The sequence below is a fragment of the Myxine glutinosa genome, chromosome 6 (assembly GCF_964187855.1).
Source record: "Myxine glutinosa chromosome 6, kmMyxGlut1.1, whole genome shotgun sequence".
NCBI classification, from domain to species: Eukaryota; Metazoa; Chordata; class Myxini; order Myxiniformes; family Myxinidae; genus Myxine; species Myxine glutinosa.
In genome coordinates this window covers 108369742-108392723 of record NC_136266.1, presented here as the reverse complement: position 1 = coordinate 108392723, position 22982 = coordinate 108369742, and the positions used below count along the sequence as shown (strand labels likewise).

General features: G+C 43.4%; 1 protein-coding gene across 4 annotated transcripts in view; it reads left to right on the top strand.

The window, feature by feature from the left end:
• The window catches only part of LOC137430166 (RILP-like protein 1), an 86907-nt gene that overhangs the window by 4138 nt on the left and 59787 nt on the right, over window positions 1-22982 (top strand). For all 4 annotated transcript variants that reach the window (XM_068120800.2, XM_078780354.1, XM_078780355.1 and 1 more), the window contains exon 2: window positions 22243-22399. In XM_068120800.2, the coding sequence (XP_067976901.2) occupies window positions 22243-22399 (157 nt within the window). The remainder of the gene's footprint in view (window positions 1-22242; window positions 22400-22982) is intronic.

Sequence of the window (22982 nt, the reverse complement as noted above, 5' to 3'; positions counted from 1 at the left end):
AGCAACCTTACTAGACAAAATATTGTAAAATAATTGAAATGTACAGATAGGGGATGTAAAATAAAGCATTTTTTCAAAAAAATTGAATTTTGCACTCATTGACCTTTGACCTTGATTAGTGACCTAATTACGCATTTTTGGGCTTGGCAAACAACAGATTCATATTCAGCATGAAAAACTACCCCAGAAAAAGTGGTTTGTTTGCTTTTACTCAAAAATGCCTCAATCATTCTATAAAGGCACATTTTCAGATTTTTTGACTAGGCTATAAAGGGTAAAGTACTTACGTACTGGAACAGTCTTTTCGTATTTGTTATGTGGTTGAATAATCACAATCACAATCACAAGGACAGGCAGAGCGAGGTGTGATGTGTGATGTGTGATGTGTGATGAGATGATGTGTGGATGATGATGTGTGAGATATGCAGTGTGATGTAGAGTGGAGTGCAGTGGATGATGATGATGTGTGGAATGGATGATGTGTGAGATATGCAGTGTGGAACAGTGGGATGAGTAAAAAGTCTCTTGGTCCAACAGAAGGTACATGAGGGAGATGTGGATAGAGAGTGGGAGATGTGGATAGAGAGTGGGAGATGTGGATAGAGAGTGGGAGATGTGGATAGAGAGTGGGAGATGTGGATAGAGAGTGGGAGATGTGGATAGAGAGTGGGAGATGTGGATAGAGAGTGGGAGATGTGGATAGAGTGGGGGAGATGTGGATAGAGAGTGGGGGAGATGTGGATAGAGAGTGGGAGATGTGGATAGAGAGTGGGAGATGTGGATAGAGAGTGGGAGATGTGGATAGAGAGTGGGAGATGTGGATAGAGAGTGGGAGATGTGGATAGAGAGTGGGAGATGTGGATAGAGAGTGGGAGATGTGGATAGAGAGTGGGAGATGTGGATAGAGAGTGGGAGATGTGGATAGAGAGTGGGAGATGTGGATAGAGAGTGGGAGATGTGGATAGAGAGTGGGAGATGTGGATAGAGAGTGGGAGATGTGGATAGAGAGTGGGAGATGTGGATAGAGAGTGGGAGATGTGGATAGAGAGTGGGAGACATGGAGAGCGGGATGTTAAATGGTGTTTTGGGAAGAGGCGTGGCAAGATGTTAGGGAGATCCAACAGGGAAGAAAGAGCTTGTCTTCAACCAGTGAGACCAGGTGTGATCAAGAATCATGATGGGCCTAGAATAAACACTTCTGTGCTGGTGGAATCATTTTGAAATCATACTAAATGTGAAAATCACCTTTACAGAGAATGCCATTCAAGTGGTGCATCAATAGCAATACCAAGTAAGGAATGACGAGTGAGCCACCCACAAATGTGGGAATACTGGAGATGGCAAAAAATGTAACCCTGCCTGAGAGGGTAAAGTACTGCAGAGGAGCTATGATAGAGCACATGTTGGACCTTTTCAGTAATAAGTGGAAAGGACAGCGAGTTCTTTGAGTGTTGGGATGCAGATCTCTTACCAATACCTAAGAAGGGACACCTGGAACGATGTGATAGTTGGCGTGGAATCGGCTTGCTAGATGTAGGGGGGGGGGGGGGGGGGGGGATAGATGTTGCAAAGATTATTCAGAGTTTGCAGAATGTGATGGAGGATGTTTTCACTGTTTCCATTGTGACTTTCATTGTAGAAGAGGGACTCGAAAACTTGCATCACTGACGGTGACTGTTTTCTTCTTCCCACTTCTCCTCCTCCTCCTCCTCCTCCTCCTCCTCCTCCTCCTCCTTCTTCTTCTTCTTCTCACCTCCCTCTGCTTCTGGGAGTTAATCTATATGTTCAGGAACAGCCATGAACGTTTCCAAAACAAAGTTGGTCCATGAACAGGATTCTCTTTTACTGAAGGGTCCTGTCGGAACATTGACCGAACATCCTGGTGGAATCTATTATTTGGCCAGACTACCAGCATACAATGGCCTACTTTTTCCAAAATGTACCTTTGGATCTTTAATGTCCACTAGCAAGTGCTAGCAGATGAGACGGTAGGCTTTTATGTCCCCTCTGTATGACTGCACACTCATTCTCTCAAAGCAGTAGCTTGTTATTAATGTTATTGTATGTACAGGAGAAGGGTTGAATGTTTCGTCATTCAGAATGACATGTAATCAGGTAATGAGAGGCAACAACGATGAGTGGACTTGGTATCACATGTACACCACACCAGGTGTGGCAGGCACATGATGCCACTCTGAAGGATCCTTACTTAGCCAGTTGGGTTTTACTGACAATCCCAGAGTGACCTCACAGCTCTGAAACAAACTCAACTTCCTGAAGCTTAAAATCCAAATCTATAAAACCGTTGCCATCAGCTGGATTTGAACCAACCACATCTAGGAGACCTTTCTAGCATTCTGACCAACAAGCTGCCATTGAAAACAAATAGTGCAGTTGTGGATTTTATAGTCCCAAGTTTGTCGTCGGGTTGTGGGTAGAACGAAAACGAGACGAATCAAAGGCAAACTTGCTACTTCAGAGCAATCCTGTTCGCTTAACCATACAGTGATGGCTCCATGAGTGACTCCATGTCAAAAATGGAGGCTCGATGCACATTCTGACAAAGTATTGCCATCCACCCCTCATCCCATTCCCCCATACCCCATAATTCTTAGACGTATGCATCACTTGGCCCTGGGAACATAGCGTGTTTGGGGTTGCACGCTACTCCTAAAATAAAAGAAAAAATCGCACTCATGTCCGAAGGAAGCGGTTTAGTGTGGCATTTTTAATATGAAATAGGCAAAGCCAAGAAACGAACGAAGCCCTTTAGTATTATCATTTAGAACCCTTTAGTATTACCATTAACACCTCTTTAGTATTACCATTTAGACCTCTTTAGTATTACCATTTAGACCTCTTTAGTATTACCATTAACACCTCTTTAGTATTACCATTTAGACCTCTTTAGTATTACCATTTAGACCTCTTTAGTATTACCATTTAGAACCCTTTAGTATTTTTTTTTTTTTTTTTTTTTTTTTGTATACAAGATCGAGGCTCGTGAAAGAGCGAACATTAATCACACAGAAAGACAAACAGACACACAAAACAAATAACATCGGGAGCGGTAGACAAGATGGGGAGAGAGGGGGAAGGACACAAACACAACATTTGAGAGCAGGGACCGAGAATCATGGAGACATCGAGAGAACTGTGGGAGGGAGAGGGCTTTGGGGGGGGAGGCATGGGAAGGGGGGGGGGGGGTGGGAGAGGTATAAAACATATGGACACTGCCAAGACTTCCAGGAAAGAAGTTGGAATTTCAAACAAGGTGGATCTGGGGTGAATTAGTGGGGGTAGAAAAGATCAAGGTTTTGGATGGGGGAAGATAAGAGATGGTGGTGAACAGCTGTTTTGAAGACCTGGAGGGAGGAGTGTGATTGAAGTGAGTGAGGGAGTTTGTTCCAGAGGCGGGAGAAAAGAGGAATGAAAGAGTGAAGGTGAGCAGAGAGCCGAGATTTCGGCAGTTTAACCATCAGAGGGTGGCTGGCAGATCTTGTGCGACCTGTAGGAATATTTGGGGGACAGAGCACAGAGAGAGCTGGGGGAGCAAGGCCGGAGAGGAGTCGGTAGAAGACAGAAAGACCACCTACCTGCCTGCGGTGAGTGAGTGAAAGGCCCTCAGAGATAGCTTCATCGCGGGAGATTCCAATGATTCTGAAAGCTTTGGATTCAACAGCGTGAAGCCGAGCCAGGTGTGAGGCAGGAGCACCAGCCCATAGGGGAGAACAGTATTCCATTGAGCTGCGGATGAAAGCCTTGTATGTGGTGAGGAGCTCAGGTGTGCCTAGGAAGGACTTCGCACGACGGAGGATGCCCAGTCGGCGACTGGCTTTGGAGGCCAGCTTGGAAATGTGGTTTTCCCAAGAAAGATCATGGCAGATGGTGAGACCCAAAAGCTTGAGCGACAGAACTTCTTGGAGAGGATTGTTGAGAAAGTAGATAGGAGAAAGTAGTATTACCATTTATACCTCTTTAGTATTACCATTTAGACCTCTTTAGTATTACCATTTAGACCTCTTTAGTATTACCATTTAGACCTCTTTAGTATTACCATTTAGACCTCTTTAGTATTACCATTTAGACCTCTTTAGTATTACCATTTAGACCTCTTTAGTATTACCATTTAGAACTCTTTAGTATTACCATTTAGAACTCTTTAGTATTACCATTTAGAACTCTTTAGTATTACCATTTAGACCTCTTTAGTATTACCATTTATAACCCTTTAGAATTAGGCTCGAGAATTACCCATTATAACTCTTTGGAATTTATCTTTAGAACTCTTTAGAATTACCCATTGGAACCCTTTAGAATCGCCCTTTAGAACCCTTTAGAATTAAACACGGTGGTTGAGAGGTTCCTCTTCTTCATTTTGGGGGAAGGACAGACATAGATAGCTAAATATTGAAGTGGCTTCACCACTTAATAATACATGATGGTACTTTCTTTTTTTCAGTTACTTATGTATCACGGGAATATATTTTTTAACTTGATGCAATCGATTGAAGCTCGGTGAAGATCGAGCTCAGAGTAAAAAGGGAACGAGGGCAGCGGGTGGACACAACAAGCAAGGGAATCGACTAATAACGGAGTAGAGAAAGAGGAGGGAATGAAACAGTAACCTGCAAGTAAGACAGTTGGGTGACATGGTGTTAATGGGGGGTAGAAAAGATTACGGGTAGGAATGGGGGATGTCCTGATCAGGCACTGCCTGCTTATAGCCCTAAAGGGAAGAGTGATATTGAACAGCTTGAGCAAGGTGGTTATACAAATGGGGGAAAGGGGAGCAAAGTAGTGGAGGGTGAATTGTGGTGCTGATCAGTTTGGTTTTCATCCATCATAGTCAACTGTCTCGGTCATGGTCCCATAAAGGGATTTGAACAGTTGCCAAGTTTTGCACCTGTTCCTGGAGTCAAAAATGGAAGGCAGACACTATTTTGCTGTGGGTTGTTTCGCCGTCCTCTTCAACGCTTGCTGCTCTTGCTTGCAGAACTTCTGCTTGTAACTTGCTCATATCGAGCTCCAGAGGCCACAATAATCACATATGCTTTGCAAGTGCAGTACGTGATCTTTTTGCACGTAACAAATGGACGAGGTCAATCTATCCTTAACGCTTTCACAACTTGCTGTTTGCTTTTGTTGTTTTCAGTTCCTCTTGCACCTGTCGTTATCATGCTTGATGGATGTGCGCTGAAATGTCAGAGTGCCTTTGGCTCAGGGAGGAAGTTTGGCATCTAAAATTACATGAAGGACGAGATCATTAGAACGCAATGGACTAATTATAATGTAGTGTGCATCATTTTCATGTATGCTTCCCGGCTGCGCACAATTTGACGACGTAAGAGCTATGTGTGATTTAATGGGTTTTTGAGGATTCTTGGTTCGTGCACGGCTAAATTAAAGTTTTGTGCGTGTTGGTAAACTCACTCAGGTGATTGTGATGGTAGTAGTAGTAGTAGTAGTAGTAGTAGTAGTAGTAGTAGTAGTAGTAGTAGTAGTAGTAGTAGTAGTGGTGGTGGTGGGTGGTGATTGGGGGTATTTGTACATGAAGCAATGTCTGCACATGAAACATTGTACACAAATTTTATAATCGGTATGGGAGAAGGAAACTTTCCCTCCAACCATTAAATGGTCAATTTTTTTGAGTAATGGGTGTTTTCATCGTTTTATTTACCTTCGTAGACGATGCCTTTTTCTTCTTATTATTATTTTACTTCTTTTTATTTTCTTCTTCCTTTTCTTCTTTTTTATTCTTTTTATTCTTTTTCTTCCTCTCTGTACAAGACAAAGGCCTTACTCAACTAACGGTTGTTTGCATGCTGGCCACTCTTGCCGAACGGTGATTCGTAAGAGTTTGGTCAGGAATCTTTACTTTGTTCAGTGTGCCGGTGATAATTCGCCTACTTTTCATGGAAGACACCAACACCTACTACAGGCAGATGGATCCTCTGGCTTAACATCCATCTGATGGATGGCACACATTTGTGTCGCCCTGAATTTGAAACACCAGGAGGATGGTTGTCTGCGAACAGGAGTTCCCACAGTTTTCTGTCTCTGATGTTGTCACTCAGGACGTCCATCACCATTACAAAAAGGAAGGGACTTTATGCAGAACCCTGATGTAAACCAACCTCTGCTCTAAAATGCTGAAACGTCCCTGGTCACTGTCTTTACCATAGTGTGGACTGCCATATACATTCCCATCATGACTCTAATAAACTTCTCTGGTACATCCTTCTTCCTCAAACACCAATACACCACTTCTCTCAAGATCCTATAATTTGTCTTCTCTAGATCAATGAATGCGCAGTACAGCTTCTTATTTCCTCCGGGCTGAATTTGTCTCCTGATGAAAATCGCATCCACTGTTCCCCTTCCTTGCATGAATCCTTACTACATCTTGTCTATTTTCGCAATCTCCCCTTAACATTTGATGTGCTATCCTATCCAGTACCTTCATGCTTTATCAATTTGATCCCTTTGTAGCTTCCAAAGCTTCTCTTCACTGCACACCTTTCTATTCAGCTCGACTATCCACTTTACCCCCTCACCCCCATTCCTCCAAGCCTTAAAGCCTTCACTGATTCGACCGCAACTGGAGATGGCCCACAGGCATTCTCATTTTTCATATGATCAAGTGTTTTTCTAACTTCTTCATTGGGCCCTTGGTTTTCTGTGTCTCATCCATGCGCTCTCTCACCCTCTCTCTCTCTCTTTCCACATTTAATTTTTCAAAGTACTTTTTCCAACTTCTCTTGATTTCCTCATCTCCATGTAGGATCTGGCGAGCATAATATTTTACTGCGTACACACCTCCGAATTCGTGATTTTGCTACTGCCTCACTCTTGATATTCTATAAAGATTTTTCTCACCCTCTGGTGTTTCTAATTTATTGCACCATTCTTGCACTACTTGCAATCTTGCCTTACCCACTGTTCTCTTTGCCTGACCGTTTACACCCTTGTACCATTTTTCTGCTTGGCCTTCTCTAGTTTCCCATTCTTTGTATGCCATCTTCTTCCTTTTAATCACATCTTGCACTTCATTGCACCACCATGTATCCTTTTCCTTTGATCTTTCTCTGTTTGTTTCCCCCCCCCCCCCCCCCCCCGTCTTTTCAGCAGCCTTAATAAGGGTGCCTTTCGTATTCTTCCACATTTCTTCTACTCCACCATCTTCATACGAATCGCTCCTCTTTTCGATATGTAACCTTCTCTCCTGCTGGTATACCCTCCTGGCAAGCTCTTCTAATGGCTTTGTCCTCCTGAGGAATGACCCAGAATATCATGAATGCCTCTTTCTCCAGCTTCTGAACACCCAGTGTGTGCATATTACACTGAAATTACATTCACTATTTCTTTCTCCATAGCAACTTGATTTATCAACAACCTGTCCCTGATTCTCTTTATTTACATTGTTCTCTCTTTCTACTCCTCCTTCAATATGACTCCAACTCCATTTATGTTTTCCTGTTCTCAACAATAATATATTTTTTAGCTTTCCCCGAATTATTTGGTAATCTTACCAGTCTGTTCTGTATCCTACATGCACATGATGTCAACCTTTCTCATCATGGTGTCCACCAACTCTCTCCCCTTGCCTGTCATTGTGTCAACATTCAATGTCCTCTTGTGATTGTCATAGTCTCTTGTTCTGCATCTCCTTTTTTTTTTTTTTTTTTTTTTTTTTGTATACCTAGTCGAGGCTCGAAGAAGACTTGGAACACTGAACAGATCAGGGTGCATCAGGACACAAGGAAGAGTAGAGAGAGGGCAGAAACACCAACAGTGGAGTTGAAGGACAAGATAGAGGCAGACTTGGACAAACTATGGCTGTGGGCAGGAAAGGATGCCATGGGATGAAAAACATGGATACAGAAGAAAACTCTGGAAGTAAAAAGAATGGAAATTTGGAAGGAGGTGGGGGTGGTTATTGAGGCTGAAGAAGATCATGGTTTTCGATGAGGGATGATTTGAGATGGGGGTGAACAGCTGTCTTGAAGACCTTCATCTGTGTAATTTACGTCTTTAGCCGCATCTGTGGGTTCTGTGTTACCCTTTGCCCATTTCCTACAACAGCCAGGGGTCTCCATTGCGAATCACTTCTGGGAAACACCTTGGTACTCAGATTTTCCGGATCAAAGATCCATATACATTCCAGCTTGTTTTTTTGTTTTACCGTCGGATGTCCTTTCTGTCGCGAACTGGTCCAACCATATGGATTTTTTTTTTTTAGGGGCACCATCGACTTTCTGGAGGGCTGTTGGATTCCCTGAGGAGCTCATCTGCCCTTTGGCATGTGTTGCTTTTAGTCCTGCTAGGTGTCACAGTCATCCTCCCCACCGACAAACAAACATGTGCGAGGCAGGGGGTGGGGGATGAGAGAGGCATAGTCTGTCGAGTCGCCATGTGGCACATAGCACCGAGTTCCATTTTATCAGATTGTGACCCGAAAGGCTTAAATATACCATATTTACATGAAAAAGGATAAGCTTAACTAACAACAAGGACAAACTCCTCAGCGGTTTTATTGCCATGTAACATGTACCTCATATATTGGTTGTACCAGAAAGTAATGTCGTGTTTCAAAGAGGAATACACAGCTGAAAAACGCCATTACTTTCGGGTACACCCAACAATCCAGATCCAGCAACTGGGTTATTGATAATAATTAATGCATACCGTCTGCCTTGCTGTTGTTCATAATGCATGAGTGATAATTTGAAAGTGTGCAGGTGAAACTGTTCAGATGTTACAAACACAATGCTAGCATTTCTTTCTCGTTAACCCTAATTGATTAAATTTAATGGTTTATTTAACATTGCATTTTGGGTTAGCTTGTTCGTGTTCCCATCTTTACCCATAACTCATGATGCAAAGAACCCAGGTTCAAATCCCATGTACTATGTGTTTGTCCGTTGTTTATTAATAAATAAATAAAATTGCGAGTTCTGTCACTTTCAGGAGCTTCCATGCAGGAGGAGTCCATTAGGCCCATCAAAACCTACGCTAGCATTGCCAACTATATGTGGTTGGTTGTTTGTTCTCTATATATAAAGGCTGAGTGAGCGTCGAGGAAGGAAGCAGCACGTAACTTTGAAAAAATATTTGGTATGACTGTCGGGATTCGAGCCACCGACTTCCCAAACTCGGTGGACACAAACCATTCCACCACCAAGTCCGGTGGAATGTCCTTGTAAAAGCGCACTGATGTCTGCCAGTGTCTTTGTCCTGTATGTGATCCATGACCCCATTCTATGTAAAATACATGTAACTAAAACGTATAACAACATTATTTCCTTAAATTACAATTCCCATAATGATGTAAATAACAGTTGTAGTTGAAGCCACAATTTGTAACCATGTTTAACAGCAAATTGCAATGTGATAGGCTTGGGTTGGGCTGTTTTGGGTTGGGCTGTTTTGGGTTGGGCTGTTTTGGGTTGGGCTGTTTTGGGTTGGGCTGTTTTGGGTTGGGCTGTTTTGGGTTGGGCTGTTTTGGGTTGGGCTGTTTTGGGTTGGGCTGTTTTGGGTTGGGCTGTTTTGGGTTGGGCTGTTTTGGGTTGGGCTGTTTTGTGTGGGGCTGTTTTGTGTGGGGCTGTTTTGTGTGGGGCTGTTTTGTGTGGGGCTGTTTTGTGTGGGGCTGTTTTGTGTGGGGCTGTTTTGTGTGGGGCTGTTTTGTGTGGGGCTGTTTTGTGAGGGGCTGTTTTGTGAGGGGCTGTTTTGTGAGGGGCTGTTTTGTGAGGGGCTGTTTTGTGAGGGGCTGTTTTGTGAGGGGCTGTTTTGTGAGGGGCTGTTTTGTGAGGGGCTGTTTTGTGAGGGGCTGTTTTGTGAGGGGCTGTTTTGTGAGGGGCTGTTTTGTGAGGGGCTGTTTTGTGAGGGGCTGTTTTGTGAGGGGCTGTTTTGTGAGGGGCTGTTTTGTGAGGGGCTGTTTTGTGAGGGGCTGTTTTGTGAGGGGCTGTTTTGTGAGGGGCTGTTTTGTGAGGGGCTGTTTTGTGAGGGGCTGTTTTGTGAGGGGCTGTTTTGTGAGGGGCTGTTTTGCGTTGGGCTGTTTTGCGTTGGGCTGTTTTGCGTTGGGCTGTTTTGCGTTGGGCTGTTTTGCGTTGGGCTGTTTTGCGTTGGGCTGTCTTGCGTTGGGCTGTCTTGCGTTGGGCTGTCTTGCGTTGGGCTGTCTTGCGTTGGGCTGTCTTGCGTTGGGCTGTCTTGCGTTGGGCTGTCTTGCGTTGGGCTGTCTTGCGTTGGGCTGTCTTGCGTTGGGCTGTCTTGCGTTGGGCTGTCTTGCGTTGGGCTGTCTTGCGTTGGGCTGTCTTGCGTTGGGCTGTCTTGCGTTGGGCTGTCTTGCGTTGGGCTGTCTTGCGTTGGGCTGTCTTGCGTTGGGCTGTCTTGCGTTGGGCTGTCTTGCGTTGGGCTGTCTTGCGTTGGGCTGTCTTGCGTTGGGCTGTCTTGCGTTGGGCTGTCTTGCGTTGGGCTGTCTTGCGTTGGGCTGTCTTGCGTTGGGCTGTCTTGCGTTGGGCTGTCTTGCGTTGGGCTGTCTTGCGTTGGGCTGTCTTGGGTGTGTTTGTCCTCTCGAGGAATGATTAATTTATCTCGGAATTAAGTGTCAATATGTAGTCTGGAGGTTGGTGCTGACTGAAGCCCTCGTTAGTCAACCATTTGTTTTCTATTATCGTTTGGGTCATCTCAAATCAGGAGGCAGGAACTTGTCGAGGGTGCCAGCACACAGTGGACTGTTCTTTTCAAAATATACCATCGTATCTTTAAAGGGCATATTCTCCATATTTTGCCGTTTCTGCTAATTAATGGCTTTTACCATGAACTCGGTGGAACGGCTCGAGTAAAAAAGCATTTTTCTTCTCCATGTCAAATGACTTTCAGTTCGGTTGTCATATGGATCTGCTAATGGAAGTGAGCAGATCTGGTGAGTTGCTCCAGTGGTGGGCAGCACCCCAGTGCACATGAAGGTATCATCATGAGGATAACCCAGTAGTTGATTTGCAATTATCCATGTTGAGTGATGAAATTGAGTATGTTGTTACCCTCGCCAGAGGAGAGGGTACCGGTATTGCATTTGGGTGCCTTTGTTTGTCTCTGTCTGCGCATCATGTGCTAACTTAGGCCACCTAGTGGTAGCCAGTATTACACATTATCCTTTTCAACTGAGTACCTCTATAAAGCACAAGTGGAGAATGCTTACACATTGTATAAGGCAATATACAATGCGTGTTAAAGGTACATAATTAAAGCAATAACAAATCGTGCTTCGTATGTAGGTACATAATAAATAGAAGCTTTATGATTATAGGCAAGCATCACCGACTTGTTGCTAGACACCAATTTAGGTTTATTTATTTATTTATTTTACAGAAGCGTTTACAGTTTTTATGTAAATTTTCATTTAGATTTTTATTTCGCAGTTTACAGTTATATAAATTACTCGCCTGCTCGATATTGATTCAAATAATCTCTATCGATATTGCTCACTCGAGTTCAAATGCTCGATATTGATTGAGGTTTTTCAATAATTTTTATTTTTTATTTTTTACGTGTGCTTTTATGGTGTTTTCCCGTTATTTTTAATTTACGGATTTTTTTCTGATGGTTCTGTGATTTTTTTTTTCTGTTGTACTGGCTTCGATGTCTGTCTCGGCACGCCAAATTTCAGCTTTCTACGACACCTGGAAGGTACCGAACATTAACCCTCGAGTCTACAAGCCGATTCTATCGGCTTCCCACATGCGCCGAAATGTCTACAAGCCGAGTTTATCGGCTTGTGGACTCCAGAGGGTTAATGTCAGTCAATCGGTCAATCGGTCAGTCAGTCAGTGAGTCAATGGTTAGAAAGAGCATTTTTAAGCCAGAATCAGTGTAGAATTAGAATGTGAGTACGTCCATAAAGTACGTACTATTAGAATGTGAGTACATACACAAAGGATGTGTTATTAGCTCACCTGGAACGAAGTTCAGGGGAGCTTATGCGATGGCGCGTCGTCAGTCAGTCAGTCTGTCCGTCTGTAAACACTTGCAACCTCTCCGAAACCGCTGAAGGTATTGTGACCAAACTTGGGACAAATGATATTTGTTATGTTGTGACTTAAGTTTGCTCACAACATTAAAAAATATCGGGGTTAAAATGGGGTCTACCGGGTTCAAAGTGGGTCCAGATCTGAGCTCCCAAAATAGGTATTTGCTTGCTTCTCTGAAACTACACACACAATTTCGATTAAACCTGACTACAACCTTCACCACCCATGCCGTACCAAAGTTTGTTCACGGCATTAAACAAATTGGGGTCTGATGAGGTATATGGGGTTGGGGGATGGGAGGGGAGGGGGTTGCCCCCTAAAATAGGTATTTGCTTTCTTCTCAGAAACTGCACACGCAATTTCGATGAAACTTCACCACAACCTTCATTACCCATGATGTACCAATGTTTGTTCAAGGCATTAGAAAAATTGGGGTCTAAGGAGGTATTTGTTTACTTACTTCCAATCATCAGCTAGGTCGTCAAATCCATCATTACAGTTTATATGAAATCTTTATTTTATCCTTGGGGGAGGGGTTACCCCCCAAAATAGGTATTTTTTTTGTTTGTTTGTTTAAAGTCTTGTGATTATGTTAGTATGATTCTACATGCTGCCATGTCTTCCAGAAACCATTCAACTTGGTTTAAAATACCTTTAGTCAGTGAAGTATACTGTTTATTCTACCAGGTGAGTGCCAGGGGTATTGCCCCTATGTTTAAGAATATGAGTACGTCTATAAAGTACATATTACAATGTGCATTCGTCAAAGGTACAGAACATGACTACATCTATAAAAATACAGATTTTGCAAGCAGATTTTGCAAACAAAAAAAGATTGCAAACACCAAACAAAACAAGTTCTGGTGAGAGTCTGCAATCTCTAATTGCGATTTATAACTAGTTCTTGTCAGCTCCTGCTCGGTTTCTTAGAATGCTGAACAACTGGTTTCCATCCCATGTGTGAGCTGCAATCAAGACGGCCAAGTTTTGGCAAAACGATTTGATTACATCAACAGTTTTTATTGCCTTTCTCTGGCCCTATTGGTTCATCTGCACCAAATATTGATAGCTCACTCGCACCTTGTGTTTCATTTTGGAGTTAAACTACTTGCCCCATTTAATTTCGAAAGAGCCAAGTTTGGCACATTTTGGGAAAACCCATCGTCATGTTTAAATACTCAAGTTTTCTGAATGTAAATTCAAACTCCTCAAGACCTCCAGGTCTTCAAAACAGCTGTCTACCACCATCTCTTATCTTCCCCTGTCCAAAACCTTGATCTTTTCCACTCCCGTTAATCCACCCCAAATCCACACACTTCAAATTCTGTTCTCTTTCCTGAAAGTCCCTGTAGTGTCCATCTTGTTTATTCGATGTACCCAGCCCTCTTCCTTCCACAGATCTCCCGATGTCCCTGGTTTCTACTATTGTTATATGTCTCTGTCCCCCTCTTGTCACCTGCTCCCTTTATTATATGTGTTAGCTATTACACAAGCCTCGACTTGGTATACAAAAAAACACGATGCTTTTGACCATTATTCCGTCATGTGACACAAATTGACACGAGTAAATATTTTATGATGCATGTCCTATAACATCCTCATGGAATAATTGCAGATTGGATGATCGGCTTTGTCTTTTCTGAATCTCTCTTTAATGTAATGTAATACCCTCGGGCCTCGATCCAAAGCACCAGGGTGATGGTTTTAGTCTGATCTTATTCCGTTTGGAATCGACTTCAAATTAGAGAACACTGAGGTGAGCAAGCCATCCTTTGAGTTATCCTGTGATGATGATGTATGAACCTATGGTATTGAGGGTTCTTAGAAGCGGTAACTCCTGAGGGGTGTGGCGTGTATGTGGAGTTTTGTTTATGCAGAGGACTTTCAGCTTTCAATATATAATTATATATTGATTTGTCATTTTTCGATAATTTGTCATCGATTTGTCATCATTCGATAGGGTTCCACACAAAGTAGTGACATGGGCATTGAGGAAGTTAGGAGTGGAGTAATGGTTGATCAGAGTAGTGATGGCAATGTATGAGAGAGAGAGCACGCACAGCTGTAAGGACGAAGGACAGGAACAGTGATGAGTTTGAGGTGAAGGTGGGAGTGCATCAGGGGTCGGTATTAAGTCCACTACCATTTGTAAACTGTGATGGAGGTGCTGGCTCAGAACGTAAAGGAGGGTTTACCATGGGAGTTGTTGTATGCAGATGATCTGGTGTTGATTGCGGAAAGTATGGATGGACTGAAGGAGAATATAAACAAGTTGAAGGAATGTATGGAGACAAAAGGTCTCAAGGTGAATATCAGAAAAACAAAGGTGATGGCAAGTGGTAAAGCATGTGGTGAGGTGGAAAGAACTGGGAAGTGGCCGTGTGCTGTGTGCAGGAAGGGTGTCGGAGTTAACTTCATTCAATGTACAATGTGCGCTGAGTGGGTTCATCAAAAATGTAGTGGTCTGAGAGGGTCATTAACCAGTGTGGCAGCTATATTCAAGTGTAAGGTGTGCACAGAGGGAGCTGCAGATGGAGGAAATGTTGAGTTGGATTTTGGAGATGGCATGAAGCTGGAAGGTGTGAAAATATTTTGCTACCTAGGAGACATGCTGAATGGAGAAGGTGGATCAGACTCTGCAACGGTTGCTAGAGTGAGATGTGCATGGAAGAAGCTTCGGGAACTGAGTGGCATGCTGACGAGGAGGGGAGTGTCGTTGAAGCTGAAGGGAAAGGTGTATGCTGCATTGCTGCATGTGTGAGAAGTGTTATGATTAATGGGAGTGAGACATGAGTAATGAACGTAGAGCAGCAACGGAGGCTGGAAAAGGTGGAAATGTGAATGGTTCGGTGGATGTGCAGAGTATCATTGAGAGAGAGGAAGACAAATGATGAATTACGAAAGATGATGGGAATAGAGCCTGTGATGGATGCTGTGAAGAGAAACAGTTTGAGATGGTTTGGTCATGTGTTGAGGGATGAAAGTGACTGGTTGAGAAGAGTGATGGAAATGAATGTAGAAGGAAGTAGAGGACAGGGAAGACCGAGAACGACTTGGCTAAAGGTGGTGGAAGAAGAAATGCGGGCAAGGGGGTTAACAAGGGGAGATGCAGAAAATAGGGCAAAATGGATAAGATTGTCATGGGGCCTGCAAGGCTAACCCCCGCTCTAGCAGGGAAAATGGCCTTAAAATGCGTTGTTGTTGTTGTTGTTGCTGTATATTGATTTGTCATTTCTGAGGTCATGCTCGGTCATCAAACTGGTCTGCGTCATTTCTGGGTTCAAGTTTTTTTTTTTAGTTATTCTTTTATAAGTTTTGCTTGCTGAATTCAAAAATGTAACATCATTTTGCTCAATCAGGTCAGGTTTTTATGCTATGTCAATTAGAAACAAATAGGTAATTCAAAAAAAATCGTTATGAAATTAGCAAGTTAATTTTTTTTAAACAGACTTGCATTTCAGCCAAGTGTTAGCCAAGCTCTCGACAATAAACAGACACTACTTATTTCTAATTACGATTGTCATTACTGTTTTTCAGCATGCATAGAATGTGCAAGAATGACCAAAACAGGTTCTGCTATATCTGTGGTAAAGTCACTATGTCAGTCCGGCAGTCAAACATCACACATTTTGTGAGGAAAAGCTATCATGCCTACTTTGGAGTTAAACTTGGTGACCAGGACAAAGCCTTTGTCCCTCACATATGCTGCAAAACGTGCATTGAAAGTCTGCGGCGCTGGAGCCACAATAAGCTAGAGTGTCTCCCTTTTGGCGTCCAATGGTGTGGAGGGAAAGAAGAGATCATACTACTGACTGATATTTCTGTATGACAAACCTACAAGGTAAGTTAGTATGAATTTAGTATGGTTTTCATTTTATACTTACAAAAATATGCCTGACAATATACGAGATATGTCTGTCTTATTTTTATCTGTCTGTCATCTTTTTCCTTTTCGGCATAAATCGAAAAAATAAGCAACACGTAAAGTATCCAGACGTGCCATCTGCCATAAAACCAGTGCCTCGTGGACCAGAAATTCCAATTCCAACACCGCCTGACAACTTTGATTTGTCATCCGACTCAGATGAAGAAATGGATGACGGTGACATATCTGATACATAGCAACCTAATGCCGAGACAAGCCAAGCTGAGTTGAACGATTTGACAAGAGATTTGTGCTTGTCCAAAGAATCTGCTCAGTTGCTCGGGTCATGTCTTCGCGAAAATCGTTTGTTAACTCCAGAAACAACATTCTTCTGGTATCGCAGCCGCGAAGAAGAGTTTTGACAATATTTCACGTTGGACAAAGAAGGTTTACTGTAACAACGTCAACGGCGTCATTGCAGCTATGGGTTTAGCGTATGAACCTTCAGAATGGCAGCTCTTCATTGACTCCTCAAGCAGAAGCCTGAAAGCCGTACTACTCTACAATCGTAACAAGGTCACGTCTGTTCCGGTGGGGTCACTCGGTGCAGATGACTGAAAGTTGTAGTAACATGGAGCTTTTGCGAACTGCTTTGAAGTACAAACATCACAATTGGATGATATGCGGAGACCTAAAGGTATGTTGGTGTCAACCTAGGTACTTTTTTAAAGTAAAATCTAAGTAAGAAAAAGTGAAGTATTTTATATTTTAAATAATTTCCAATAATTTTTAATATTTGTATTTTTGGTAGCGATGTGATACCATACTCTGTTGACACCAGTAGTAATTAATAAGCTTCTTTTTTTATAGGTTATAGCCCGAGTGCTGGGTCTACAAGGTGGCTACACCAAATACCCCTGTTTTCTCTGTCAGTGGGACAGCTGAGCAGACAAGCAACACTATGTACAACGCGACTGGCCAGCAAGACCTGCTCTGGAACCAGGTTTGCACAACGTCCTGTCACACGCTCTCGTGAATCCGCAGAAGATTCTACTTTCACCGCTGCACATCAAGCTCGGACTATGAAGAATTTCGTCAGAGCACTCGACAAAGAAGGCCGAGCTTTCGCTTTCCTGAATCAGAAATTTCCACGCGTCAGTGAGGGCAAACTGAAAGCAGGTATTTTTGATGGCCCCCAGATCAGGGAGCTAATGAAAGATGCTCAATTTGACGAAAGTCTGGAGGACAATGAGATCAATGCATGGCTTGCATTAAAGTCCATTGTCACGAATTTTCTGGTCAACCATGTACAGTGAAAAAGTAAGTACACCCCATGTAAAGTTTTGACTTTTTCAACATATTACAACATACAGCTATTTGATCTTCATTTCAACAATATTGATAGATAAAGGTGATATAATATAACAAATATGATGAAACATTTACATTTTGTAGTCCATTGTAAAATTTAAATAAACATAAATGCAAATTTTTCATGTGGAAAAAGTAAGTACACCCCTACATTTATCACTACTTCAAATACCTAAAATTAGAATCAGGTGCACCAGCTCGGGTGCAAATGATTAGAACATCGTTGGAGAGGATCTGGGAGGAACCTGTCTTATTTAAACCTCAGACATTTAGTTTAGTTTGCTCTTTGTTGTTGAGGTGTGTGGCGTCACCATGCCTAGATCAAAAGAGTTCTCTGAGGCCTTCAAAAAGAAGGTTATAGGTGCCTACGAGTCTGGGAAGGGATTTAAAAAGATCTCCAAACAATTTGAAATCATTCGACTGTCCGGAAGATCATCTACAAGTGGAGAAGATTCCTAACAACTGCCAACTTGTTCCGGCCAGGCCGCCCCAGCAAGTTCAGCCCGAGAGCAGACCGCAAGATGCTGAAAGAGGTCTCTAAGAACCCCAAAATATCATCACCGGACGTCCAGGTAGCTCTTGCCACCGTTGATGTCAAAGTGCACGAGTCTACCATTAGAAAGAGGCTGCACAAATTTGATCTACATCAGAGGTGTGCCATGAGGAAACCTTTGCTGTCCAGAAAGAACATCAGGACAAGACTAAAGTTTGCCAATGAACACCGAGGCAAAGACCAGCACTACTGGAACGATGTGCTCTGGACAGATGAGTCAAAGGTAGAGCTATTTGGCCACAGTACCAGAAGACATGTTTGGCGAAAACCAAAGACAGCATTTGACCACAAGAACCTGATACCATCTGTAAAGCATGAAGGTGGAAATATTATGGTTTGGGGCAGCTTTGCTGCATCAAGGCCTGGGCAGCTCACCATCTTAGAATCCACTATGAATTCTTCATTGTACCAGAGGGTGCTTGAGGATAATGTGAGGCCATCTTTCGGAAAGTTGAAGCTCAACCGAAGGTGGACCTCACAACATGACAATGACCCTAAACATACCGGTAAATCCACCAAGGAATGGCTGAAAAGAAAGAAATGGAGGGTTCTGGAATGGCCAAGTCAAAGCCCGGATCTAAATCCCATCGAGATGCTGTGGGGGGATTTGAAACGAGCTGTGCATGCAAGAAACCCCTCAAACATCGCACAGCTGAAAGAATTCTGCATGGAGGAGTGGGCAAAAATTTCTCCCAGTCGATGTCAGAGACTTTTATTTTTCTTTTTTTTTCTTCTTTTTTTTTTGTAAACAAGATCGAGGTAGACAAGATCGAGTCAGAGACTGGTAGACAGTTTTAAGAAACGCCTACTTGAGGTTGTTTCTGCCAAAGGGGGCAATACCACCTATTAGAGCCAAGGGTGTACTTACTTTTTCCACATGTGAAATTTGCATTTATGTTTATTTAAATTATACAATGGACTACAAAATGTAAATGTTTCATGATATTTGTTATATTATATCACCTTTATCTGTCAATATTGTTGAAATGAAGATCAAATAGCTGTATGTTGAAATATGTTGAAAAAGTCAAAACTTTACGTGGGGCGTACTTACTTTTTCACGTCACTAAGTCCAGAGTACAAACGTCGAGGAGCTCCTGCAGAGCTTCCAGGCTCTTGGTGCACGCATGTTCATAAAGATGCATTTTCTCAGCTCGCATTTAGACTACTTTCCGGACAACTGCGATTATCTCAGTGAGGAACATCTCTCTGCTTGTTAAAGTGGACATCTCTCTGACCATTCTCAGAGAGCCTCCTCAGCGTCGACGAGTCTGGCATTTCACTCAGGCCAACTGGCACGGTCTTCAAGCAGCCATCAATCTTCTGGACTGGTCTCCCATCTCTACTGCCTCTGACATAAATTCTTCCTGGGAATTCTTCCAAAGCAAACTGCTCTCTCATGCAGAGATTTATCCCACCTCGTCTTCTGTTGTCATACCCTTCCTCCCGTCCATGGTACACGGAATCTTGTGGTGAGGCTATTGCCCAGAAACAACTTGCTTTCGTCTCCTGGAAAGCAAATCCAACGGAAGGAAATCTCATTTCCTTTCACAAAGCCCGAAACAAGTGTGTGTCCACCCTCAGGAGAGCCAGGAAACAATATCTCTCCGTTCTCAGGACCGAACTCTCTTATCTGTCTCCCTCTTCCAAATCCTGGTGGCGTCTGGTCAAATCTGTTTCTGGTGTTTGTTCCCCCTCCATCCCCTCCCTCACCTCAAATGGCCACACGGCTGACTCCGCACGTGAAAAAGCTGAATGCCTCAACTCTGTGTTTGCCGCTAAATCTTGTGTCCCAAACCCATCCCTCTCTGTACCCACCGTACCCAGTCGTACCCAGCTGCTCCTGGACTCTGTGTCCTTTCCTCCTGACAAGGTGGAAAAGTTTCTGTCAACCCTCGACTCGGATTCTGCAACTGGACCTGACGGCATCAGCCCACGGGTCCTAAAATCCTGTTCTTCCGCTCTTTCACTCCCTCTCTCTGTTCTCTTCACCCTCTCTTTTGCTCAAGGTCATCTTCCATCTGCTTGGAAATCTGCCAACATCACCGCTTTGCACAAAAAAGGTGCAAAAACAGATCCCAGCAACTACAGACCAATCAGCCTTCTCCCAATTATCAGCAAAGTCATGGAATCCTTCATTGCTTCAGATATGAAATCTTTCCTCTTCTCCAATGGCTTGATCTCTGATCATCAATTTGGTTTCAGACCTGGACACTCTACTCTGGACATGCTGCTTCTGCTTTCTCAACAATGGATGGAGGTCCTCAATGCCAAACAGGAAATTAGAGCAGTCTCCCTTGACATATCACGTGCCTTCGATACGGTCTGGCACCCCGCTCTGCTCACCAAACTCTCCTCTTTTGGTATCCATGGAAATCTCCACGCATGGCTGGCAGACTTCCTCTCTAGTCGTAGTCAACGTGTGGCCCTGAATGGGTTTCTCTCATCTCCTCTTCCTGTTCAGGCTGGAGTTCCACAAGGCAGTGTTCTGGGCCCTGTGCTTTTTCTGGTCTTCATCAATGATCTCTCTGACTCTCTTGAAAATCCTCTGTATCTCTTTGCTGATGACTCTACTCTCTGTCGCTCCATTCTTCATCCCTCAGATCGGCAGTCTGCTGCCTCCTCACTCTCTGCAGACCTGGACAAAATCACAGACTGGGCAAACAAGTGGAACATGTCTTTCAATCCTGACAAATCTCACACTCTTACGATGTCTCTCCGAAAAGACCGACTGGACAACCCTCCCATCCACTTTCTGAATAATCCTCTCCAAGAAGTTCTGTCACTCAAGCTTTTGGGTCTCACTATCTGCCATGATCTTTCCTGGGAAAACCACATTTCAAATCTGGCCTCCAAAGCCAGTCGCCGACTGGGCATCCTCCGTCGTGCGAAGTCCTTCCTTGGCACACCTGAGCTCCTCACCACATACAAGGCTTTCATCCGCAGCTCAATGGAATACTGCTCTCCCCTCTGGGCTGGTGCTCCTGCCTCACACCTAGCTCGTCTTCACGCTGTTGAAACCAAAGCATTCAGAATCATTGGAATCTCCCGCGATGAAGCTAACTCCAAGGGCCTCACTCACTCACCGCAGGCAGGTTGGTGGTCTTTCCATCTTCTACCGACTCCTCTCTGGCCTTGCCCCCCCAGCTCTCTCTGGGCTCTGTCCCGCAAATATTCCTGCAGGTCGCACAAGATCTGCCTGCAACCCTCTTATGGTCAAACTGCCAAAATCAAGACTCTCTGCTCACCTTCACTCCTTCATTCCTCTTTTCTCCCGCCTCTGGAACAAACTCCCTCACTCTCTTCAATCCCACTCCACCCTCCAGGTCTTTAAAACAGCTGTTCACCACCATCTCTTATCTTCCCCCATCCAAAACCTTGATCTTTTCTACCCCCGCTAATTTCACCCCAATTCCACTTTTTTGAAATACCAACTTCTGTCCTGGAAGTCCTTGGTGTCCTTGTGTTTAATACTTCTCCCTCCAACCCCCCCCCCCCCCTTCCCACGCCTCCTCCCCCCAAGCCCTCTCCCTTCCACACATCTCCCTACTCTCAAATGTTGTGTTTGTGCGCTTCCCCTTCTCTCCCCATCTTGTTTTCCGCTCCCTCTTTTTGTGTTTTGTTTGTCTGGTTGATTTGTTTGTGAAGTAAATGTTAGCTCTTTCACGAGCCTCGATTCAGTATACAAAAAAAAACAAAAACAAAAAAAAACAAGGAGAGTTCTTCCACCAGGATATTCGAGTGATGGAAGAGAGTTACCAGGGCTGCTGGGATGTGAACATGCTCGCAGACTACTGCTGGTGCCTCAAGAGAGACGTTCCAGCTGTGGAACACAGACGAAAGTCTTTGAGAAAGCCCTTTCTTCCACATTAACCATAGTCGTGTGCCATTTTTCTAAATATACTTTGTACATTTTCTGTCAATTTGTCTGTTTAAAAAAAATTAACTTGCTAATTTCATAACGATTATTTTCGAATTGTCTATTATTTTTTTTTAAATTGAGATAGCATAAAAACTTGATTGAGCAAAATGTTTTGCATTTTTGAATTCAGCATGCAAAAATTATAAGAGAACTAAAAAAAAAACCTTGACCTCAGGGAAAAACTTTTTCAAACGCAGACCAGTGTATAATTGGTTAATGAGGAAGATTTGTGAGCTGCATGTGATCATTTGTGCCAATGCCTTCTGCACACACTCAAACATTCCCTTACACCCCTCACACTCAAACCTTCTCATGCATTCCACACTCACAATCCTCCGCCTGCACCCCACGCACTCAAACCTCTGCCCTCACCTTGCCTCCAGAAAGTCTCCACCCATCATCCTGCACCACCCCAAATGTTTTTTATAAATATGTCTTGATCCGTTCAGTGGACTAGTTCTTTCATGAGCCTTGACTGTATGCAAAAAAAATGTCTTGGTAGGAGTTGGAAGCAACTGAAAGGACCTGGGAGGTGAGGGAAAGTGAACTTCTGGAATCGTTGGCCCAGTCAGAGCAAGAGACCAGCCGGCTGCAGGTTTCGCTGAAACTTCACCAGGGTGCCCAGCTATTGGAAGAAAACCGTGACACACAGTCTGAAGGTGAGATGGTTGGGTTTATTTAAACCTTAAAAACTGGTTTGGGTTTGGTTCTGTTTCTTAACTCGTTGATGGACATGGTGATTTTTTTTTTGAGCTTTGTGAAAATTGATAGCCTCATCTGCTGCTTTATGCTCTTAACTTTTTAAATGCTGAATATGAAGCAAGGAAGCAGCAAGTACCGTTTTAAAAATCTTTGGTATGATTTGAAGTAAAAACATCAGTTTTCAGTTTACTGCAGATAGCAGTTTACATATTTGTGGCAATAAGTCAAGGGTGTTTTATCAAGTGATTGAAGTAACACGTAACAAGGTGGAAGCTTGTAGATAGAAGACAGAGACATTGGGAGACAATTTTATCATTTTACGTGAATTACAAGAACATTGTTGAGCAATGGATGACAACGCAGCATTTGGAATTCCCATCTGGGATCCCAACATCATGAACTACTTGCTCAGATGGGGTTCCTGATTAAGTTGTAGATTTGGTGTGCTGCCTTGTAAACTCAATGGGATGAATGGGTTTGCATGAAATAGTGGATCGTCTTATCCAAGACAGTTTCTATACTTGTAGTTGTGATACTTGC